Source organism: Bombina bombina, chromosome 3 (genome assembly GCF_027579735.1).
Source record: "Bombina bombina isolate aBomBom1 chromosome 3, aBomBom1.pri, whole genome shotgun sequence".
NCBI classification, from domain to species: Eukaryota; Metazoa; Chordata; class Amphibia; order Anura; family Bombinatoridae; genus Bombina; species Bombina bombina.
In genome coordinates this window covers 409567259-409592818 of record NC_069501.1, presented here as the reverse complement: position 1 = coordinate 409592818, position 25560 = coordinate 409567259, and the positions used below count along the sequence as shown (strand labels likewise).

The window sequence follows — 25560 nt, the reverse complement described above, 5'->3', positions numbered from 1 at the left end:
ATGGTCTTTAAATGTTTGATATTTGCATTGATCAGTTTGGACGAAGGAAGGAGATCATGTCCCCGAAACAACTTCACAAATTTATATCAAATTTAGAACCCATCCAGGAAATTTAAAGAGAGACATGAAGTATGGTATAAAATATAGGCAACAGAGGTCATTGTAAGTCTCTTTGGGAGTTTATAGCAGCAACAACTTGCATGAGAGGTAGTTTCTAAATTTACTAAGTGGCACTTACACATTATCTGTAGGCAACCATTGTTATTGATGTTACAAATACTTGCTCCTCTTCTTTGATCTGTATAGCTCAGGTGATGCAGTCTCTGGTTGGCTTCATCATCCAGTTCAATGGAGAGAAAAAAAAGGCCCAAGGGCTGGACTAGCATGAGAAAACGGTCTAACTATACCTTAAAGGAACAGTAAAGTAAAACTGAAACGTTCATAATTCAGATAGAACATGACATTTTAAATAGTCTCTCAGTTTAATTCTATTATCAACTTTTCTTTGTTCTCTTGGTATTCTTTGTTGAAGGGTAAATCTTGGTAGGCTCATAGAAGCTGAGGAGTGTGCGCGTCTCTTTAGCATTCTATGACAGCAGTGTTTGCAACTATGTATAACAGTGCTAGAAACATTGTTGCAAGTTGCGGATTTACTGTTCAACAAACAATACCCAAAGTTCTGGATGTTATTTGGAGAGTTGTTTAAAATTGCATGTTCTGTCTGAATCATGATAGTCTAATTTTGACTTTTATGTTCCTCTTAAAAAAATAAAATCTATCTCTAGGACTAAATGCAATTGTATGCATCCTTTTGCATTTAAAGTAGCCGAGGCGCTCCTCTTGTCCTTGTTTGTCATATTATATTTGCTTGGCAGCGGGCATTGGTGCAAATCCATGCGTAAGAAGTGTTTTTAATTCCTCTGCTGTCGGAAGGGTCATTGGCTCATTGCTGCTGACATACCAAATGATCAGGGCTCAGGTTTGCTGTCATGTCCTTTCTAATAGCCAGACATTTTGTGATGCATTGACAGCTCTTCCAGCAGCATTAACATTAGGGTTTAAAGTAAAAGCTGTGTCAGATTGTAGAGATGGCAATTTTTTCTGCTTTTTATTTGGAAAATTTAGCACTTATACGTTTTTATGTGTAAAGCTTTCATATATTTTGTTTAAATGGACATTAAACGCTTTGAAATTGTAATATATACACTTATTATGTGTAGTAAAGAGACTTTGCATTATAATTTCATTATTTATATTGTCCCATTTTCCTTTAATTTAACACTGAAATTGTGGGATTTCCAGTTTCTATATAATAACGGGCACTACCATGTTGAAACTTAAGCTTCCCTTTGTATAAGTTATCCTGCAGAAGACTTTTAGGGACAGATAATACTGTGAAAACAATAGCTATATGGAATTTAGTGATCTTGAAGGGGCTTTGAACTGTGGTAAATAGTCACTTAAAGTGCCATTAAACACGTTGAGATCTGTGCATATATTGAAAGGGCAAATTAAAGGGACAGTCAAGTCCAAAAAAAACTTAAATTTTTCAAATAGGGCCTGTAATTTTAAACAACTTTCTAATTTTCTTTTATCAACAATTTTGCTTTGTTCTCTTGGTATTCTAGTTGAAAGCAAACCTAGGAAGGCACATATGATAATTTCTAAGCCCTTGAAGGCCGCCTCTATTTTATTTACTTTTCACAGCAGGGGAGAGCAAGCTCATGTAGGCCATATAGATAGCATTGTGATCACGCCCGTGGCTAGTGGCAGACACTGCACTAATTGGCTAAAATGCAACTATATGCAAAATAACTACAAGTCATGTGATTAGGGGCGGTCAGAAGATGCTTAGATACAAGTTAGTCACAGAAGTAAAAAGTCTATTAATATAACAGTGTTGGTTTTGCAAAACTGGGGAATGGGTAATAAAGGGATTAGCTTTCTTTTTAAACAACAACAATTCTGGTGTTGACTGTCCCTTTAATTAAAAATAGTTTGCATAAAAAAAAGTTTAAAAATTGCTGCAAGTATTTTTAAAAATAAGCCATGCTGCTTGTAGCAGTCTACACCCCCCCCCTTATCAGTGTTTAGATACATGCATTGTATTTTAACTGAGTTCACAGCTTCTAGGCATGCTCCAGCAGGTAATCCCTATTCACTTTTGCATTATACCAAAACAACAATATATATAGATACATCCATAGAAGGAATTGTGTGTGGGGGGGTTAGAGCTGTACAATTCAGGAACTAAAAAGAAAGAGTTAATGGCGAGGCACTGCAGTATAAATTTGCAGGTAAAGTAATTTAAAGTACATATTATTTTGTCTCTATCCCAACTTGTTTTATGCCCCTTTAAGCAATGTGCACAGCTTATTGTTGGCTCACAATTCTGTCCCTAAATGTCTTCAGAAGAGATTAGATAATGGAAATTTTAGGTTTTCGCATGGTGGAGCCCATATGGAAAATAAACTTCACACTTGTTTCTTCAATATTAAAAAAAACAAAAACTAATATCATTTAAAAATACATCTACATATTATTCCTAAGCTTTGCTTTGACTGCGTCACTATATCTAACATTACAAAGGTACATGAAACCCAATTTTTTTATTTTGTGAGTCGGATAAAGAAAACATTTTTAAACAACTTTCCATTTTACTTCATTTATCTAATTTGCTTCATTCACTTGGTATCCCTTGTTGAAGAAGCAACAATGCATTACTGGGAGCTAGCTGACACATTGGGTAAACCAGTAACATGAGGCATGTGTGCAGCCACCAATCAGCAGCCTGTCTATGAATCCTTTTCAACAAAGGATACCAAAGAACAAAACAAGTTAGATAATATTAGTAATTTGGAAAGTTGTTTAAAATCACATTTTCAATCCAAATCATGTAAGAAAAAAAATTGGGTTTCATGTCCCTTAACCCCTTAATGACCGGACCATTTTTCAATTTTCTTACCCTTAAGGACAAGGGCTATTTTTACATTTCTGCAGTGTTTGTGTTTAGCTGTAATTTTCCTCTTACTCATTTACTGTACCCACACATATTATATTCAGTTTTTCTCGCCATTAAATTGAATTTCTAAAGATACCATTATTTTCATCATATCTTATCATTTACTATAAAAAAAATTATATAAAACTGAAAAAAACACACTTTTTCTAACTTTGACCCCCAAAATCTGTTACAAATCTACAGCCACCAAAAAACACCCATGTTAAATATTTTCTAAATTTTGTCCTGAGTTTAGAAATACCCAATGTTTTTTTGCAAGTTATAGGGCAATAAATACTTTGCTATTTCCAAACCCCTTTTTTTTTCAAAATTAGCGATAGTTACATTGGGACACTGATATCTGTCAGGAATCCCTGAATATTCCTTGACATGTATATAAATATATTATTTTTTTTAGAAGACAACCCAAAGTATTGATCTAGGCCCATTTTGGTATATTTCATGCCACCATTTCATTGCCAAATGCAATCAAATAAAAAAAAATTGTTCACTTTTTCACAAATTTTGTCACAAACTTTAAGTTTCTCACTGAAATTATTTACAAACAGCTTGTGCAATTATGGCACAAATGGTTGTAAATGCTTCTCTGGGATCCCCTTTGCTCAGAAATAGCAGACTTATATGGCTTTGGGGTTGCTTTTTGGTAATTAGAAGGCGGCTAAATGCAGCTGGGCACCACACGTGTATTATGCCCAGCAGTGAAGGGAGTTAATAAGGGAGCTTGTAGGGTTAATTTTTGCTGTAGTGTAGTAGAGTCGACAACACCAAGTATTGATCTAGGCCCGTTTTGGTATATTTCATGCCACCATTTCACCGCCAAATGCGATCAAAATTTTTTAAAAAAAGTTACATTTTTCACTAAAATTATTTACAAACAGCTTGTGCAATTATGGCACAAATTGTTGTAAATGCTTCTCTTGGATTCCCCCTGTTTAGAAATAGCAGATTTATATGGCTTTGGCATTGCTTTTTGGTAATTAGAAGGTTGCTAAATTCCGCTGCGCAGCACACTTGTATTATGCCCAGCAGTGAAGGGGTTAATAAGGTAGCTTGTAGGGAGCTTGCAGGGTTAATTTTAGCTTTAATGTAGAGATCAGCCTCCCACCTGACACATCCCACCCCCTGATCCCTCCTAAACAGCTCTCTTCCCTCCCCCACCCCACAATTGTCCCCGGCATCTTAAGTACTGGCAGAAAGTCTGCCAGTACTAAAATAAAAAGTTTTTTTATTTATTCATCTATGATGGACCCCCCCTTAGCCCCCAACCTCCCTGATCCTCCCCCGCTACCTATTTGCCACCATCTTGTGTACTGGCAACTGTCTGCCAGTACCCAGTTTGCCCTCAAAAACGTGTTTTTTTTTGTTTTTTTTTTATAAAATATAGCGTTTTCTGTAGTGTAGCTGCCCCCCTCAATAACCCCTTCCCAGATCCTTTGATACTTATTTATTTTTTTTTAAATTCCCCTCTCACCTACAATTCAGTGATCATTGGTGGCAGTGGTTGCTGCGCGCGTGCCCCCCAGACCCCCCCCCCGCATGCTCCTGGCATCCGGTTCATGTAAGTGCAATGTGCCACTCACCCACCTCCCTGCTAAGCTCCCACCCACCAACGATCGGCACCATTGCTACCGGTGCAGAGAGGGCCACAGAGTGGCTCTCTCTGCATCGGATGCTTTAAAAAGGGTATTGCAGGATACCTCAATATCGAGGCATCACTGCAATACCCTGAGAGCTGCTGGAAGCGATCGCAATCGATTCCAGCACTCAATTAGACCAAGGACGTGCCAGGTACGTCCATTGTCACTAACTGACACGTCCTTGGTCGTTAAGGGGTTAAAGGGAGATGAAACTCAGATTTTTTCTTTCATGATTTAGAAAGAGCATGCCATTTTAAACAGCTTTCAAATTTACTTCTATTATCTAATGTGTTTCATTCTCTTGATATCCTTTGCGGAAAAACATATCTAGATGGGCTCAGTAACTGCTGATTGGTGGCTGCACCTAGATGCCTCGTGTGATTGGCTCACCCATGTGCATTGCTATTTCTTCATCAAAGGATATCTAAAGAATGAAGCAAATTATATAAACTAATTAAATTGGAATGTTGTTTAAAATTGTATTCTCTACCTAAATCATGAAAGAAAAAATGTAGGTTTAGTGTCCTTTTAAATGTGCTCATTCTGTTGGGCTACATGGATTAAGAAATTATAGGTGAATACATTTTTTGTCCTAACAGATGCAACTAAGTGGATTTCCAGTGCAATGTTGTAAATGATGAACACAGGTGTAAATGCATTGGCTATTTTATATTCGCTTTAATCTCTATTCACATAAAATACAATTACAGCATCTGGAAGTGAAGGAACACGAAGCCAGGGAAAAATTAAATATGTGTTATGCATGTTTTCTTTGTCCCACCTAAAAAGGTATTTGAGAAAACAAAATGGATCTTCCTGTGCTGGGCAAAGTACTAGTGAGCAATAAGTACGCAGTTTGCAACACACATTCCTTGTTTCGCTTTCAGTTTTATACGGTTTTACTTCTTATTTCACACACAAATATTATTATTATTTTTACATTTTTGAGTTGCTGCTTTTTCATACATATGATAGAAATGTTCGGCATACTCAGGCTGCCTCGTGTGAGCCTTTTGTCATTGTAAAGCCGCGTTCTAGTATAAATATTATTGGAGCAATTGGAAACCGGAATTTTATTACAAATGTTCCGTTTTAACGCACTTTTAAATTGCATTCTTTATATAGTTGTGACATCAGTGTTTTATTTGTTTATAAATGAATTAACAAATTATTAGTTTATTTTGATGCACTATGCACTTGTAAAACCTGTTCATGCAACTATAGAAAAAGAAACTTAATTATGAAGCCAAGTACCACCATTAAATGAGTATGAAAGTCATGTGATAAATTATAGGGCTGTACAGTGTTTTTTTTTTTTTTAAAACAAACAAACAAATGTTTAGATTAAAAAAATTAAAAATAAACTTTTTTTTCTGTTTGATAGGTATGCTCTGTGCCCAGTCTATGGAGCATAGTTACTAATTAGTTCCAGGGTCTGCTTTGAGTGTTTATTTAAAGGGACAACAACATCCCAATTTACTTATATTAACCAGTTGCCGTCATTATCTTGATATCCTTTGTTGCAAAGTAGCTCCTATATCCTTTGTTGCAAAGTAGCTGCTGATTGCAGTGCCGGATTGGCCCACCAGGATACCAGGAGATTTCCCGGTGGGCTGCAGCACCTGGGGCTGGAAAGCCACAATTTAAATTGATTAATTGATGCATTTTGGTTGTAGGGTTGATATACAGCATCAATCTGACATTTTTATTTAACCCTTTGAGTGCTAACGACGGCTCTGAGACGTCGCAAATTTCCCCAGTCAGGTGCTGACAACAGCTCAGAGCCGTCGCTAGCACTCACGCACCTTGAGGGCAATCTGGGGGCTCCCATCGACTCCCACCCGGCGATCAGGCCTGTATAGTGACAGGGATCGCCGGGGATTCACGTTTTGCGAGGTGATGTCACGCGCAATGACGTAATGACGTCACCGCGCAACTTTATTTAAAAAATACAATAGACAGTATAGGGAAATGGGGCATGCTGCTTAGAAGCCTGTATCTCAGGCATCTAAGCAGCTACAGACCCCCAAGACCCACCGTTGGAAAGGTAATCACCTAACCTTTCCAATTGGTGGGATCTGTAAAAGAAAAAAAAAGTTTAAAAAAAATAATCCAGCTTAACACCCAAGGGGGAAGTGCTTAGATCTTAAAGGGTTAATACAAAGTAATATACTTTAATTCTGAAAAAAATATTGGACAAGGAGTGTCCCAGTTGTTCCCTTTGAGAAAAATATGACATGTGCATTCTACCGTCTCAACGGAGCATAGGGCTGGTCTTCATATTTTCCAGGGCTGCTTTTTATTCCCAGTCCGGCCCTGGCTGATTGAAATGCGCTTTTTAAGTTGTATTCTCTATCTGAATCATGAAAGAAAAATATTTTGGTTTCGTCTCTTTAAAAAAAAAAAAAAAAAATCACTATTTTAATTTGTAGCAGAGCATGCATGGTATTTTTCTGTTTGATATAACAAATGAAATTAAATTGTTTTTTTGTTTTAGAATGTCCCTTTAAAAATAAAAACAGGTGAAGTGCTATTGTTTCAGTATTATTGTATTAGCTTTGAATTATCCTAGGGAAGGTCAGGTAAGGATACATGAAGGCAGAATCCTATGTTTAGTACTTGGAAGCATAAGGAAAAGGCCCCAAGTTCTTTTCCTTGTGCTTTCAATAACTGCAAGAAATTTGTTTTATGGTATTTTTTTTTTAAGGTGGAGTAAATTCATGGTTCCCCCACAAGTATACACTTAGCACAGTATTTCCTGTTCTCATTTCCTCTTCAGCTTTTTGTGTGCATATGTTTACAAGATGTGTGTGTGGATATCTATATACTGTATGTGTGTGTATATATGTATATACTGTATGTGTGTGTATATATGTATATAGTATATGTGTGTGTGTGTGTGTGTGTATGTATGTGTATATATGTATGTATGTGTGTGTGTATATATATATATATATATAGTGGGTGGTGATGGTGATTTTTTTTTTTTTTTTGGTTAAGAGTAGTTCTCAAACTGTCTGGTGGGGTTTTTTTTTGTGTTGTTTTTTTTTAGGATAACCTACTTCTTTGTGCTTATATAATACTGAGCAGGCCCAATGCATGAAAGTGCTTTTCTGTTCAAGAGATTACAATTACATCAGCGTCTAGCAATAATACTGATCAATATTAGCCAAGAAAGTACATTGTGTTACATTATATGAGGACATTATTCGTTTTTCCTGGAAGTGTGCAGCACAGGGGTTTGATTTCTATTATATTGCAGAACATATTGTGATCCCAGTGACTTGTTGCTTTGTTATTCTTGCTGGCAAACACCTGTGATGATGTCAGCAGTTAATAAAGACTTTGTTGTTGCTCCCCAAATTCAGGTGTTCAAATGGACATAAAAATGCAAAAAGAAATGAAAGCAAATTATTTTTGCTTGAATATGACAAAGGGGTAAACATTTAGTTAATTTCAGTTGAATACATTTCGTGAGCCAATGACAAGAGGTGCATGTGGAGCCACCAATCAACAGCTAGTTCACAGAAGTGCATTGCTGCCTTTTTTTTCCTACCTAGATATGCTTTTAAAAAGGATACCAAGAAAAAAAAGTTAATTTGATAGCAGAATTAAATTGAAAAATCTTATTTGCTACCAAAAGGTTGAGAAACACTGCCTTAAACCAGGGCTCGACAAACCCAGGAGCCTGGGAGCCACTGGCTTCTAGAATTTTACCCCTGGCTCCTAACTTTTTGTGTTATTCTCTATATATCTATATACAAATACCATTGGCTGGCTCCGAAAAGTGTACCTGGCTCCTAAATATTCTTACTGTCTCCTAAATTTTAAACAGATTTGTCGACCCCTGCCTTAAACTATGATTCGCCTTATAAAGGCTGCATCATGGACATATAATAAATATATGTTGTGCTTAAAACATTGTAATTTCCAGTGTGTGTGTATGTATGTGTGTATGTGTGTGTGTGTGTATATATATATATATATATATATATATATATATATATATATATATATATATATATATATATATATATATATATTTATGTGTGTGTGTGTGTAACTTCCAATATATATACAGTGTATATACATACATACATACATACACACACCTCAAAATTTCCATTAGCCAATGGTGAGTGGAAATTTAACAGTGGCGAGTGAAAGTTAGTGAGTGAAGCTGAATCAGCAATGTGGGGTGTTGTAATTAGCATATTGTTTTTGCAAAATGAACACTCCTACTGCAGCACTGACACAGAGGCAGAGAGAGGGATTAGAGAGAAAAAGTGATAGTGGAGAAGAAAGAGTTGAGAGAGCGGAGAGAGGTGTGACAGTATCGGTTCTCAAGAAAAAACAGAACCTAAAAACACATGTTTTTAGGTTCTATTTTTCTTGAGAACCGATACTGTGACATTTGACAAAGGTGTAAGATTAGACCCAAACGTTATGTCTCTGTTTTATTGATGAAATGAAATAAATGCTATGTTTTATGAAGACCAGTGAGTGCTTTTTTTGATGGGACTTTGGATTTATTTTTAAAGTGCACCCTGGCAGCTGAAAAGGATTTGTGTGTATATATATATGTGTGTGTGTGTGTGTGTGTATGTATATATATATATATATATATATATATATATATATATATATATATTAGATAAAAAAAAACTTGCACTCACTGTTCTTTTCAAAACACTTTTTCAATTCCACTAGCATCCTGGCAGTTATTTAAGAAAGGGAGAGTGCACATTATATATATATATAGATAGATAGATAGATAGATAGAGAGATATATATATATATATATATATAGAGAGAGAGAGAGAGACTCTCTTCTCCCCTTTCTCACCTCTCATTAGTCTTGCTCTCTCTCCTCTGAGTCTTGCTCATTTCACTCCCTTTTTCTAAACGTTTACAGTTTCTCTTCACTCTTTAGAATGCTCTGACTAGCTGTGTCACATATTTTGCCACCAGCAACTAGAAAGAGCGTTTGATATCACCTTGAAGGTATGATTTGTACCTACAATGTAAATAAACAGGTGTTTTGTTTTTTATTTTGTTTGTTTTTGTCCCGGAGTGAAATACCCAAGGATTTCTTTATTCAATGTGTTAATACATATTTTTTTGTGGTGTCAGATTCACTTTAAAGTGAAGGTAAACTTTTCCTGTTTTTTAAGCTTTATCTTATTACGCATATGCTATATAGTATGATCGCTATTTTTTTTTTGCATTATAAAGTATTCTTTTTTACTTACGCTTCCATTCTTTTTCACTCTATTACGTACAGAGCGGTCCCACCCGCTCTATACGTACTTCAAAAGCGCGTTCTCGCTTGCCGGACAATTTGCGCATGCGCACACTTCGCCCTATATTCTATTTGCTCCTGCGTGACTGAAATCCTTTTGCGACCTAAAGCGCAGGCGTCAATCCCCGTTGCGTAGTCAGTGCTTGCTTTAATCTGCGCAGGCGCGAAACTGGAGCGAGCCCAGCTAAAAATGGAGAGGAAATAATCCAAATGCATGCGCAGAAGGACACGGACTGTTGTGACGTCAATTGACGGCCGCCTAATGGCCAGACTTACTATTGGATGATGCCCAAACGTGACCGGACAGATAAAAAAAAAAAAATGGGTCGTTTGGGAAACGAAACTAAATAGAAACAAATAAGGTGATAACTCTGTAAATATATGAAATTAAACAAAATCATGAATTAAAGTACCATTAATTTTATAAGTAGTAACATTAACTATAATCGAATCCTGCTAACTTTATCTTCACTTTAAGCTAATTTTAGCATTCAACGTTATCAAGGCCTCAGTACATGAGAGAGAGTTCCCACGAACACTGACAGGTGTTACAGTTAAAGGGACAGTAAAGCAAAAATTAAACTTTCCTGATTCAGATAGAGCCTGCAATGTTAAATAACTTTCCAATTTACTTCTGTTATCAAATTTGCGTCATTCTCTTGGTATCTCTTATTGAAGAGTAAAAACGAGGTAGGCTCATAAGAGCTCAGGAGTGTGCACGTGTCTCTAGTACTGTATGGCAGCAGTGTTTTGCAACATTATTTGTAGCTTTGTTATACAATGTAGCAAAACACTGCTGCCATACAGTACTAAAGACACGTGCACACTCCTGAGCCTACCTAGTTTTACTCTTCAATAAAAGATACCAAGAAGCAAAGATACCATGAAGCAAATTTGAATACAGAAGGTACATTGGAAAGTTTATTTAAAATTGCATGCTTTATCTGAATCATGAAAGGTTAATTTTGACTTTACGTCCCTTTAATGGTATTTTTACTATATGTATAAGACCATTATCGCCCTAAACTAATTTTAAAATGTCTTCTCTGCCACTGTTTTCTGCCCTTGGTATCGCATGATTTTATTTTCGCTACATATGTGTCTGTTGTATTCAGCAGGGATTTCTGGCAGGGTCTTGCAGCTCTGATGGTGAAAAACACATGGAACCATTGTCTAAATGTAGGGAAGCCGTCAGCTGACTTTGTGCAACAGCTGCATCTCCAAAGAAAAACAAAATCATTTACTGGGACTCTTTTCAAAGCACAAAATAAAATTGTTTAAAAAAAAGTCCCAATTACAACAGCACAAACAACATAGTTAAAGGCATATCATTTACTTAAAGGGACATTGAATTCAAAATTAAACTTTCATGATTCAGATACAACAAGCATTTTTAAATGACTTTCTAATATACTGCTTGTTATTGTTCTCTTGGTATCCTTAGTTGAAGGTTCGGGAGCAGCAATGCACTACTGGGAACTAATTGCTGATCATTGGTTCACAAGATGTGTAGAGCTAGTTCCCAGTAGTGCATTGTTGCTCCTTCAACAAAGGACACCAGGATTTCATAACAGAATTAGAAAGTTGATTAGAATGATCTGCTTTATCTGAATCATGACCAGTCAGCCTTTCAAGGCTCCAAGACTGGTACATTGTGCATACTCCTAGTACTGCCTCAAGGGTTTTTATATATTGGAAAAAAAATAAAAGGGACATTGTTTAACATAGTTTACAAATGTATCTTGGAGCTAAAGAGCCTCAGCACATTTCACTGTTCAAGAGAGGCAGGAACACATTAATGGTCTGTTTGTGAGTAAATAGCCTGGGCTTCACTTCATGTGTTGCAGAAGAAGAGACAAATGTTGTGCTAAGCAGTTGGGGGAGGGGTTCAGTTATTGTTGATATATAACAGAATATGGTTCTGATCCAAATAAATAATATGGGGGAGGGGTAAATACTCTACAGGAAGCTACTGTACATGTCCAGTGCACCTTCCATTGTGTAGAATAGGCCAAAGGTTTGCAAGTGTGACACATCCAGGGGATGTTTTTACTAAAGGATGTATGTAGTAGAATACAGAACACGTAGGAACCAGAGCAAGAATAACATTGCCTCACCGAGATTTGTCATGTCCTGGTCTAACCTATTTGACTGACTTTGGGATGTGGTGGGTGTATATATTCCTATTCTCTTTATTTAAAGCTGAGTACGGCTTTTTTCAGCTGGTAATGTGTGCAGCAAGCCAAGAATGGCTTTATGGAATGAAGCTCAGTGCTTGATGCCAGTGAGATACTTATCTCCCTCAGACTACATGCCAGACGCCCAAGACTTTACTACTGACTAGTGTGCAGGTCAAGCAGCACTTACTTGTCTGTAGTGCACTCTTAGACACAGTAACCTGTGGTTTACCACCTAATCACATACTGCACATCTTCTGTGCTAAAGTTACTCAGCTGAGCTACTTTCAAAGAGATTTGTATTATTATTGTTTAGTAGCAACCTGACTACTTAACCTTGTTGGGTTTTTTTGTTGTTTGTTTTTTAAAATCTTGCATATACCATGATTACTTTCCATACACTTACCTTCTTCATTATCTGCATGTGGCCATTATATTGATCCTACAGTGTTTTAATTCTGTGACAGTGCGAGATGATAGTTTAAAGGGTCATTAACGTTTTATTTTAATCTGCATAGTATATATCAGTAATTAAGATCTGCATTGCAAACTATCTGTGTATAAATAAACGCTTTATAAATGTAAAACTGTCACATTGTCAGCAAAGAGTGCAGAGTTTTACAGATTAGTATTAAATGGACATGGAAAACCCATTTTTTTTCTTTCATTATTCAGATAGAGCATTGTAATTTTAAACAACTTTCCTATGAAATTCCATTATCAGTTTTCCTTCATTCTCTTGGTTTCCTTTATTGAAGGAGCAGCAATGCACTACTGAGAGATAGCTGAACACATCGGTAAGGCAATGACAAAATGCATATATGTGCAGCCACCAATCAGCACAAAACTCCCAGCTCTTGAGTTTACTTATGTATGCTTTTCAACAAAGGTTACAAATAGAACAAAGCAAATTAGATAATAGAAGTAAATTGGAAAGTTGTTTAAAATTGTATGTTCTATCTGAACCATGAAAGAAAATAATTTGGTTTCTTATCCCTTTAAATTGCTTGAAAACCATCCTAAAGGGACACTGAACCCAAATTTTTCTTTCATAATTCAGATAGAGCATGCCATTTTAAGCAGCTTTCTAATTTACTCCCATTATCATTTTTTTTTTTCGTTCTCTTGCTATCTTTATTTGAAAAAGAAGGCATCTAAGCTATTTTTTTGGTTCAGACCTCTGGACACCACTTTTTTATTGGTGGATGAATTTATCCACAAATCGGCAAGGACAACCCAGGTTGTTCACCAAAAATGGGCCGGCATCTAAACTTTCATTCTTTCTTTTCAAATAAAGATACCAAGAGAATAAAGAAAATGTGATAATAGGAGTAAATTAGAAAGTTGCTTAAAATTGTATGCTCTATCTGAATCACAAAAGAAAAAAATTGGGTTCAGTGTCCCTTTAAGTATTTTTATTTCCTTTGAGGCCAACTAGAAATAGCTGCAAATGGGTTTATATAAGTAGTATGTAATTGGCTCAGGCAGTTTGCTGATTTGAGGTACAGCTCCTCTAGGAAGCTTGGGACAAGCACAAGGTATTTACAACAGAAATAAGCAAAATAAACCCTAATCTTTAGTAATTAAACATTTTATGGAGATTACATTTTATGTTAAATGTCCCTTTAAATGCACATTGTACTGTAAAATGTTTCTCCCTTTTAATTTCTTTTCTAATGACCCATGTTACTTGCTGAAGTGTGTTAAGTTGTTTGCAGATAGCTCATTTACCTTTCATTTGTCATTTGAAATGGCTTATTTTATTTATGAAAACTGCCATTTAGCAGAAATCAACATCCCAGTAGGTGGAGGTAGAGAGATCCCAGTCCATTTGAAAGGGTGTTTATGCAGCTGCTTTGACTACAAAAAATCACTTATTGGCTGCTTGCCTTAATATATTATCCCTTTTAAGTTGGGTGTAACGAGGGAGAACTGGTATTATGTAGGGTAAAATTAAAGATCTATGCTTTCCTGGGGGTAACAATAGGACATTTGTTGCTTTTCTGGGGGTTGGAGAGGAAGATCCCAAAGACAAAATACAATTCAGTAAGGGATAACCAGACTAACAAGTTAGTTTTAAAGTAATAGCGAGTTTGCAATTTATTTTAACAGATACCTGATGAGTTTCCATGGGTTGTACTCTGCCTGGTTTTTTTGGAAGCTACTTTCTCACGCTGTGCTGAGTAGCTTTTCTTGACAGACAGTCATAACCTTCTCCTCCTCAGAGTCCTTCCAGGAAATATTTTCTCAACACTCCTCTCACCCTGTCAATCAGCCATTCTGCTTCTTCCCAGACAAAAGTAAACTGTACAGTCTTTAACTTGCACACTGCTCTGGAAAAAGGTCCCTTACTTGACCTAATAGATCTTTCACCCTCTCCCTTTAAGTTATCAGTACATGAATAGTCCCCTTTTTCCATAACAGTAACTCAAGAAAATGTTTGTCCCGAGGCACAATGAAATGGTACATTAGTTAGTAAATCCCATCTCTGAAACATGGTGAGAATTGCAGAGATGTTGGTTCCTTGCCAGTGATTTCCTCAAGAGATGCAGAGGGTTGGCTTATCTGAATACCGAAGTATTTAAACAAAACAAACCTGCCCCTTGTTATATTGAAAACCATTAGCTAGAAACCCTTCCAATGCCAAATCCAGATTCCGAACCGAAAACAGAAATAGAACAAAAGTAAAAGTATACATTTAAAGGGACAGTATACTGTAAAATAGTTTTTCCCTTAATGTGTTTACAATTGCTTTTTTTACCAACTGCAGAGTAAAAAATGTATGAAAATTTAGCTTTTTAAGGTTTATTTCTGTATATTAAAGCTCTGATTTTGTGTTTTGAAGCCACAGCCTAATAAAATAGGTTGAGCTTGTAGGTATAATCCGATCTCATTACTGTAACACATTGTGCGCATATACCTGCTTCTTTATCTTATATCTGTCCTTAAAACAATCACCAATACTTTGAGAGAACAATGGAAAATCAACATTTTATTACCTTATCTCTGCTTTATCACACTGGGAGTGTAATTTCTTCTGCTGGCTGTGTTTAGAAAGCTTATCTATAGCTGGTACGCGCGGCCACAAACTTTCAGAATAGGTGGGGATACCACATGATAAATTAACAATTTCAAATGCCAATATAAGGGTAAAGGAGCTACTTGTAAACAATTTAATACACTCCAGCAGGTAAAGTGGATCATTGGGAACAAATTAAAGGGGAGAAATTTTTTGAGTAAACTGTCCCTTTAAATGTCAGCTGAGCACAAACATGCACTTCCTGTTTCACTATTTGTTTAAAACAGTTTGTTTCATGAAAATAAAAAAAGTGTTTAAATAGTGCTCTTTCTTATGCTTAATGTTGTTAAACCAAAACAAAGTTTGTGTTTTACACGTGTGATTAGTTAGAATATTGGTTTAAATGTTTTATTTATAGGGTGACTTTAAAAAGGGACATATATTAAAAATACATGACATATGTATTTTTCATATGTGTCCCTTTTTAAAGCGGCAATATGGTCAAACTAATTATTTATCTGGTTTTTGCTGTAAAATAACTTGATTTGTGTAAAAATTGGGCTTTTGAATTGGCTGAAATGCAAATTCTGTAACCTAGGTTTCCTTCAAAATGCTGCAAATTGCCTTAAAGGGACAGTCAAGACCAGAATTTTTGTTGTTTAAAAAGAAAGCTAATCCCTTTATTACCCATTCCCCAGTTTTGCATAACCAACACAGTTATAATAATACACGTTTTACCTCTGTGATTACCTTGTATCTAAGCTTATGCTGACTGCCCCTTATTTCATGTCTTTTGACAGACTTGCATTTTAGCCAATCCGTGCTCACTCCTAGTTCACTTCACGTGCATGAGCTCAATGTTATATACTGTATATGAAACACATGAACAGGCAGTCTTCAAGGTCTAAGAAATTAGCATATGAACCTCCTAGGTTTAGCTTTCAACTAAGAATACCAAGACAACAAAGCAAAATTGGTGATTAAAAGTAAATTGGGAAGTTGTTTAAAATTACATGCCCTATTTAAATCATGAAAGTTATTTTTGGACTTGACTGTCCCTTTAACTAGCTACACACTTGGCAGCAGTAAACCAGCTCTAATTGTACACAAGCAAGATACCATAAGCATGCTCACTAAGTGACCGTTTTAAAGCCCTTTAAAACATTTACTTTGTAGGTCTTTTTGAATTCAGCATTTATTTGCTGATTTTATATATATATATATATATATATATATATATATATATATATATATATATATATATATATATATATATATGTGTGTGTGTGTGTTTTACTATATTGTTAGTCCAATTAAAAAGGTATCACTGCATACTGCAATACTCTTATTTTGAGATATATATATATATGTTCTCTTGTTATCTTTTGTTGAAAAGAAGGGCATATGCTTAGGAGCCGGACCATTTTTAGAGCAGTATATGGCAGCAGTTGTGCAAGAACGTTATCCATGTGTAAGAGCACTAAAGGGCAGCACTATTTCCTGCCATGTAGTGCTTCAGATGCCTACTTAGGTATCTCTTTACACAGAATAGGGAACAAAGCAAATTTGATAATAGAAGGGAATTTGAAACTTTTTTAAAATGGTGTGCTCTGCCCGAAACACAATATATATATATATATATATATTAAAAATAGTATATTATTATTTTTATTCCATTTCAAAATAATTTAGTTAAAATCAAATATACATTTTTTTTTTTTTTTTAATATGAAATCCTTTTTTTTTATTTCATCAAAATGTGTTGGAAAGCCATTTAGCTACTTTCCAGAATCAGTTGTACCTCACTAACATTTGTTTTAAGTGTGTTATTGCTGTGAACTAGATTTCAACTCTTCTGGCAGCAGAAGTGTAAAATATCCTTTTACGAGGAGAGTTGTCTGAGACCCAATTCTGGCCTTTGAGATGCTTCACGAGATTACCCTCACATGGACTTAAAAGGAACGATGCTCCTGTCCTACGTAAAGCGAAGCTTGACAGGAACGTCCATTTATAATTCATATTCCTCCTTGCAGTCTGTCGCCACACGCTGCACAATTCTGTATAAATTAGCAACATCCTGCAGAGTTCCTCCCCAACCTGGTTTATTTAGAATTTGGCTCCATTAGCTAACTGCTATTTCTGGTTCCTGTTGATGTTTCTTAAATAGTCAGCATTGCTGCTCTTGCACCAGTGACTATAATGGGAAGCAGATGTCATTGCTTGAGCAGAGTTTAAATGACAGTCTAACAAATGTTTACATCCAGTATTAGACTAAGGGGATTCTAGCCTTTAAAAAATAGTCCACTGAGTTAAAAATAAGAAATATGATATAGTTAGAAACATTTATGGCAGTGGGATTTTTTTATTAGATTTTTTTTTAATAGAATCAGCACTATATCATAGTCGGAATATTTAAAAATGCAGACAAAACGTTCTTATAAATGGTATCCCTCTCAAATGGGATAAATTGTTGTGGGGAAGTGCCAAGGTTATTCCGTGCACATATCATCCAAGTCTGTTCCTGTTTCCAACAGTAGATACAGTTCTGAATACAGTATACCCCGCATGTTATGAACCAAACATGCTGTCTTTAAAATAAAGGGACAATAAACACACTGAAATTGTAATATAAAATGCTTAAAGGGACACTGAACCCAATTTGTTTTCTTTTGTAATTCAGAAAGAGCATGCGATTTTAAGCAACTTTCTAATTTACTCCTATTATAAATTTTTCTTCGTTCTCTTGCTATCATTATTTGAAAAAGAAGGCATCTAAGCTTTTTTTTTTGGTTTTAGTACTCTGGACAGCACTTTTTTATTGGTGGATGAATTTATCCACCAGTCAGCAAGGACAACCCAGGTTGTTCACCAAAAATGGGCCGGCATCTAAACTTACATTCTTGCATTTTAAATAAAGATACCAAGAGAATGAAGAAGATTTGATAATAGGAGTAAATTAGAAAGTTGCTTAAAATTTCATGCTCAATCTGAATCACAAAAGAAAATTTTTGGGTACAATGTCCCTTTAATTATGTATAGTTAAACAACAATGCATTTATCGGCTGTGTACTTCCTGTTTGTTGAGCAATAAGTACTTCCTGTGAATGCTTATTGGTTTATACGCACACCTTTTCTTTTTATGAGCATTAGTAAGAACTCCTTAAAGGGATAGGAAAGTCAAAATTAAACTTGCAAGAATCAGAGCATGCAATTCTAAGACACTTTTAAAATCACTTCTATTTTCAAATGTTCTTTGTTCTCTTGGTATCCATAGTTGAAAATAGATAAGCACATATCCTACACTAGTGGGAGCTAACTGGTGATTAGTGCCTGCATACATTTGTGTCTTGTGATTGGATAACTCAATGTGTTCAGCTAGCTGTCAGTAGTTCAATGCTACACCTTCAGAAAAGGATAACAAGAGAATGAAGCTTATTTGATAATAAAAGTACATTTAAAAGTAGTTTAAAATTGCATGTTGTATCCAAATCATGAATTAATGTTTTTGTGGTTTCCTGTCCTTTTTAACTGATACTAATGTATTAGTTTAAATTGAAATAGTGTTTACTTGATATTTTTTCAGGCACAAAATATCAGTATGTTTAAGTGCTGCTCGTTCACATGGGTGACATTTTTTTATTATTATTTAACGGTGTGTCACCATCACAATATTTGCTGTATTATTATTATTTCTTCAAGATTCTTTAAAAGCTAATGTTTAAGAAAAGTCGAGTAAAATTGTGCAAATCCATTCCCAGTATAATAGGACACTTTTTTGGTTGAAAGTGTGCATTCATCTTAAATCAATCTGAAAGCAAATAGTTTTCTACCATTCTTCAAATTAATATATTTATGTAGTCACAGTGTATCTGCTATAAAATCAATATTTCTGTATTATAATATATATTTTTTTCTTTTTTCAGATAAGTGGAAATAAGTTCGCCATGAAGGACCATCAGCAGGTCAAGGTCCAGCAATTATTCGAGGACTCTGGCAACCGGAGAGTTGGAGCAGGAATTTCAGGCTCAGACAGCTCGTTCCCCATCCTGACCAAAGAAAAGTGCTCTGACAGCTCTAGCACCTCCAAATCTAGTGATTGCTCAGCTAAATCATCAAAGATTCTGTACTTGACTCCTGAGCAAGCAACAAAGCAATACAAGGACCAGCTGTCTGCTTATGAACTGCAAGAAATTGGCAGTTTTGCTGAGATCTATTTTGTGGGTCCAAATGCAAAGAAGAGACAAGGAGTTGTAGGGGGACCTAACAATGGAGGTTATGATGATGACCAGGGTGGCTACATACTTGTGCCCCATGACCATGTGGCTTACCGCTATGAGGTATTAAAAGTCATTGGGAAGGGCAGCTTTGGTCAGGTGGCAAAGGTTTATGATCACAAGCTTCATCAACATCTGGCACTAAAAATGGTTCGCAATGAGAAAAGGTTTCATCGACAAGCTGCAGAAGAAATCAAAATTCTGGAACACCTGAAGAAACAGGACAAAACAGGGGGTATGAATGTTATCCACATGTTGGAGAGTTTCACCTTCCGCAACCACATCTGCATGACCTTTGAGTTATTGAGTATGAACTTGTATGAACTGATTAAAAGGAATAAGTTCCGTGGTTTCAGTTTGCAGTTAGTTCGGAAGTTTGCCCATTCTATCTTGCAATGTTTGGAGTCATTGCACAGGAATAAGATAATTCACTGTGATTTAAAGCCTGAGAACATCCTCCTAAAGCAGCAAGGTCGCAGCGGAATCAAGGTAATTGACTTTGGCTCAAGCTGTTTTGAGCACCAGAGAGTATACACATACATACAGTCTCGCTTTTACCGTGCACCAGAAGTCATCTTGGGAAGTCGCTATGGAATGCCAATTGACATGTGGAGTTTTGGCTGCATCTTGGTTGAACTTCTTACAGGTTATCCATTGTTCCCAGGGGAGGATGAGGGAGATCAGCTAGCATGCATGATGGAGCTTCTTGGTGCCCCACCTCCAAAGCTCTTGGAACAAGCCAAGAGAGCAAAGAACTTTGTTAACTCCAAGGGCTACCCACGTTACTGCACAGTGACGACACTTCCCAATGGGACAGCAGTCCTCACTGGGAGCAGATCACGCAGAGGTAAAATGCGAGGTGCTCCTGGTAGCAAAGACTGGGTGACAGCATTGAAGGGCTGTGAGGATGCAGCTTTCATTGAATTCTTGAAAGGCTGTCTGAACTGGGACCCAGCAGCACGGATTACACCAAGCCAGGCCTTGCGGCACCATTGGATTTTAAAACGTATGCCTAAGCCCCCAGTTACAGACAAGTCCTCAGGGAAAAGGATTGTGAGCCACGCTAGCTCCTTCCAAGGCATTGGGTCCAAACTACCGCCCGTTGTGGGTGTGGCCAATAAGTTAAGGGCCAATTTAATGAATGACTCAAATGGGAGCATACCACTTCGGACAGTTCTACCCAAGCTAGTCAGCTAATCCTAGCTTGTACTAAGCACATTTATGAGGTTATATTTTGAGAACTGTAACTGTACTGCATTAACATAGCAATTTTATCATTTTAATAGTTTTTATTAAGAAAAATAGAGAGAAATGTGACACCTAAAATGTTGCTCTGTCTAATTTTAGTCTAAATAATAGTTTCAAGGGCTAAGCATTTCAACCACCCTCTGGTACAAACTTGATTCTCTATTTTATAGGTCAGTATGTTTTTGTATCACATGAAGAAACAAAGCAATAATAATTTTAGCACAGACTGAAGGTGTGTATGTTGGTGTTGGCTATGAGGATAACTGTTTACTTTGCAGTACTGTCACCATAGATATTAGTGTGTATGAAAATACAAATCCCATAAGCCAGTTCATCTTTTTATATCTCAGTGCAGCTATTAGCCAAAAGAGTCTGAATTAGATAAACTGGTTCTTTAGTGGTAGCGGCAGGTGAATTGGCTCAGCATTCCATGGAGAAGACTCCTTTCTTTATTAGCTTCTAATTGTTAGGTCCTTAATTTTAATTTAAAGGGGCATACTAGTGTACAAAAATGAAATACTCTAGTTTCTTTTACTTTCTATTAATTTCTCGTCATGGTTAAATACATAGTTAAAGCTGCACCACTAGAACACTCCAATTCTACTCCAGATGAGGATACTATTGGAGTATATGTGTATGGCTGCTTCTGATTGGTTCATCAGCTGTATCCAGATCTTGAACGGCACAGGAGTACAACTTTAAAAATGTATATAACCCATTTGCAGGGAATACACACAAATAGAAACATCTAACGTAACAGAGCATTTTATGTTTAGACTAAATATCCATTTAATATTGTAATAAAGTATATATGCATGTGTTACCTGTTTATAGTATCATAAGAAATGCATACATCGTAATCTTCACTTAACCAGGTACTTGCACTTGCAAACCTTCACGCCATCTTACAAACCTTTGTGTAATGCTGGATAAAAATAATCCCTTTCAAGGGGCTTAAATATTGTGCTTCAAGTGCCATTTTATACACTGTATTGCATGTGTGAAGCACATTGTTTTATCCTATGGCTGTCTAAATAATACCTCAGCTGCCACAAAGAATTCAATGTTTTTAGTAACCATACTGAATTTATTTAGTACATCTAGGCAAGTATCCCTAGGGAAAGCAAGCGGGGATACTTGCCTAGATTTACTAATTTCCTATGCAAATATTTACATTGATTTTTTATATATATATATATATATATATATATATATATATATATATATATATATATATATATTTTTTTTTTTTTTTTTCTTTTTTGCATATATGTAGATACACGCATACATACTTACACACACACACACAATTTTAACCCAATGTGAACACACAGGTTGCTAAGATTTTTTTCCTTATAATTTACTAACACATTTATTTTGCAAAAGGTTAACCTTTCAAAAGTCTATATTGTCACAATTATATATTGCTTTTATAAATCTAATTTGCCAGTTGGCTGCACTTGCTTCACAGAGCATGCATTTGGACCCTGCACAGATTGATTTTTCTTTATTTTTTTTTTTTTGGTACACTTTTTAAAATAAGAAGGAACATTGTCTGTCTGTAACATACAAACTATCCTGTTAATGTAAAACGATATTTAAAATAAAATACTGTGAATTAACTAGAATGTAGATAATGTGCGACTCAAACTCTTTCCAAGGTTAAAGAGTTTATATTTAAAAAAAACGTTACTGTGAGAAATGTGTGCTTTCTCAAATCTCAGGCATAACTGTGTAACATCCCCGCTATGTCTGAGCACTGCTGAGAGATCTTCAAATTCTGACCTTTTGTGGCTGCTGAGTAGAGTTTGGACAGCCATAATTTATGTGCATTAACACACATGTCACATGATCTTGTAAGGGATCATGTGACTAGGCTTAGAAAGATAAAAAGGAAATAAACTTTGTTGATTTCCTAAACTTTGCTAAAGTATCTTAAACAGAACATCTTTGGCCTCCAACATATTTGATAAAAGCTTGTTGGCTCCCTAAGTATAAGTCAACTGATGTATGCAAGTATATTAGGACCAAACAATTATTAGCTTTTTTTTTTTTTTTCAAATTCAACTTGATACAAACATAGCAGCCTGTTTATTGTCAGTAGAATTTCTATCCTAATGACTGTATTCCTTACCACAAACCTGTTCTAATAAAGACCCTTTTTTACTGACACATCTTCCTCTGTAGCTTTCTGTTCAACACCAATAGAGTTAAGTGATGGAACACCAGTGTCCACACACTAAATAATGCTTTGTTACATGAAAGTCTTTCTCTGTATTTTTGTATTTTCTACAGTGTGAAGGATCACTACATTATGCATTGCACAGAGTAGAGAACACATTTGTCATTGCTAATTCCGATCTATAAAGACATATTCTTGTCTTTAAGAAAGATTTGCTGATTTATTCATTCACATCCTTTATTAGTCTGTTTAAGAAAAAGCTGTTTAGGTTCTGTGGTGTAGATCCTGATCCTAAACGTTTGTAATCTTTCAGAAATGTAGGCTTTTTTGTGCAACACAGTGTCATTATTTTATAAGTTGTTCTTAGTTTAAATCTGAAAAGATTTTACGCAAAAAAATACCTATCAGGATTTTAATGAAGTATGTAAAGATTATTACCGTAATTAATGTTTCTTTTAATTTCATCCCTTGTGAATTCTAAACTTTTCACTAATGGCATGCAAAGATATGTCTGATGCAGGTTTTTCAGACATTGCAAGATTAAAATAAAGGTTTATTGGGTGACATGCCAAACCTTTAAATTATATATATATATATATATATATATATATATATATATATATATTATACTTGGCCATTAACTAGCAGTCCTTTTTGCTGGTACTTGAAGCAATCAATTGGTTGTATAGTTTTGGTATTTTTCAAAGGCTGCCCATTGGTTTTGGGCTATATTGGTGCTGTATTAGTTAAGGGTATGAGTTATGGTTTTTTTATGGTTTGCTAAAAGCTACCAGCTATGCTTGTCTGTGGCAGAGATTCCCTGTTCTGCTTGGCTTATGTCTTGAATGAATGTTCGCGTTTGAAATAGATAGTTGTTGAATATTGAGTTAGAGTGTACTTAGGTATAAGATATATAAAGCATGGCATGTTTTTATTGATGATTTGGATGGCCTGAATAATTGCTTGTTGGATATAAGGCTCTCCTTTGTTAAATGATTTAAGGACTTTATACACCTCCTTGTTTTTGTGCTTGTCCCATGCTCCCTAGACCAGTCAAAGTTTGCTCAACTGGACTGCAGAGTGCCTAAGCATCATGGGAAATGTAGTTCCGAAACATCGGGAGTGCCAAGGTTAGCCATCACTGCTCTAGGCGGTGTAGGACAAAACACAATTCTCACATAAAACCAATCCGTGTTTAATATCCCCTTAATTTCAGATTGAGTTCCCATTTTTCTGAAAATGCATTGAATAGAAAAGGTACTTGGTTTAAAATAAAAACACTGCCGTTGTTACCACATCTAGGCTCACAGAGACTTGGAGACCAACCATTGAGACAAAACTATGTTTCCAACATACAGTTTGCCTGTTTCATATCCCCCTGTTTGACAAGTCAATTAAGAACACATTGCTAGTTCCAATTCTTCAGTTGTTGTCTGCTTAGCAACGACCTTTACCTCAAACACATAAGAACGCAGGTACTGGTAATTGTTTACCCTATCTATGGTTCAAAAATGATAACAATTTGTAACAATCCGTATCCAAAACATTATCAGTTTGTGTCTGATCTCATAGTTTAACAAGTTATGATATGAATCATACTGGTATGAAAAACTTTGTTATAACTTGGTTTGTAGAATACATTTACAAATGTAATCCCCTGTAAAATGATTAGGCACAGTAAAAAAAAAAAAAGAAACTTTTTTTCCAGTCTACTTTTATTATAGATTTTGCACACTTTTTATGTACTGTACTTGACTTCTGAAGATTCTATTTTTTTTCTACTGTCCCCAGACAGGTTGGAATTTATTCTGCAGACTTTAGAAGCGTGACCCCTAAACATTAGAGATTTACAGTTAATATGGCTGTAAAACATTTATTTAGCATCAAGACATTTTGCAATATAGTGCTTAATGGTGGATGCATACTGATATAATACAAATAGTATATATAAAAAGCTTTAAGGTCCCGTTAACATCAGATGATTCCATGACAACAGATGATGCTGTGTTTCCATAGTTACATTTATTTATCAATAAATAAATGTAAATAAAGTAGGATGGATTAACATTTTAACATTTATAGTCCCCAGTATTTACAGGACACGTGGCTTCTTAATAAAAAAAAAATACATCCATCATTTTTTATTTATTTTTTTGGTCAGGTAGATTTGTGAAGCAAATTTGTTGTTGGTGAAATTGACCTCCCTATAGCATTTTAGGATAACGACTGAGTTGTCACGTGCACGCATCCTACAGGTGTCTCTCGGGGTAGTGGAAAGGAGATGAGAGAGATAATGAGGGCGGAAAACCTCTTAGATCATAGACATCAAGGACAAAACACAAGGTAAACAATAATGAAAGAGAGCCGCACCCTGGCTGTGTTTCTCTCTTCATCTGAAGAGATATCAGGGGCCTTTCTCAGGGTGTGTACGTCTGGGAAACCCACAGTGTCAAGTATAACAGAGATTCACAGAAACATTGTGCTTTTTTGGTTGCTGATTTAAAAATTAGACTTTTATTTTATCTTTGATCCGTATTAGTCTAAATACAATTAACATCACCCCCCTTGCGGCAAGTAAAAGCTGCAAAGCGTAGTGTAGCAATGGACTGGAAGCACGTCTTCCATCAGAAAGGATGAAGTATGTTTCCTAATTACGTTCAGACAACGTAAATACGTCTTGCAAAGGAAATCCTGCATCC

The 25560-nt window shown here is 35.7% G+C and overlaps 1 protein-coding gene across 2 annotated transcripts in view; it reads left to right on the top strand.

Moving 5' to 3' along the window:
• DYRK3 (dual specificity tyrosine phosphorylation regulated kinase 3) overlaps window positions 1-21857 on the top strand; it is a 46698-nt gene extending 24841 nt beyond the window's left edge. For both annotated transcript variants that reach the window (XM_053706591.1, XM_053706590.1), the window contains one exon: window positions 19081-21857. In XM_053706591.1, the coding sequence (XP_053562566.1) occupies window positions 19102-20628 (1527 nt within the window). In that variant the 5' untranslated portion in view covers window positions 19081-19101 and the 3' untranslated portion in view covers window positions 20629-21857. The remainder of the gene's footprint in view (window positions 1-19080) is intronic.
• Window positions 21858-25560: the final 3703 nt, after the last annotated feature.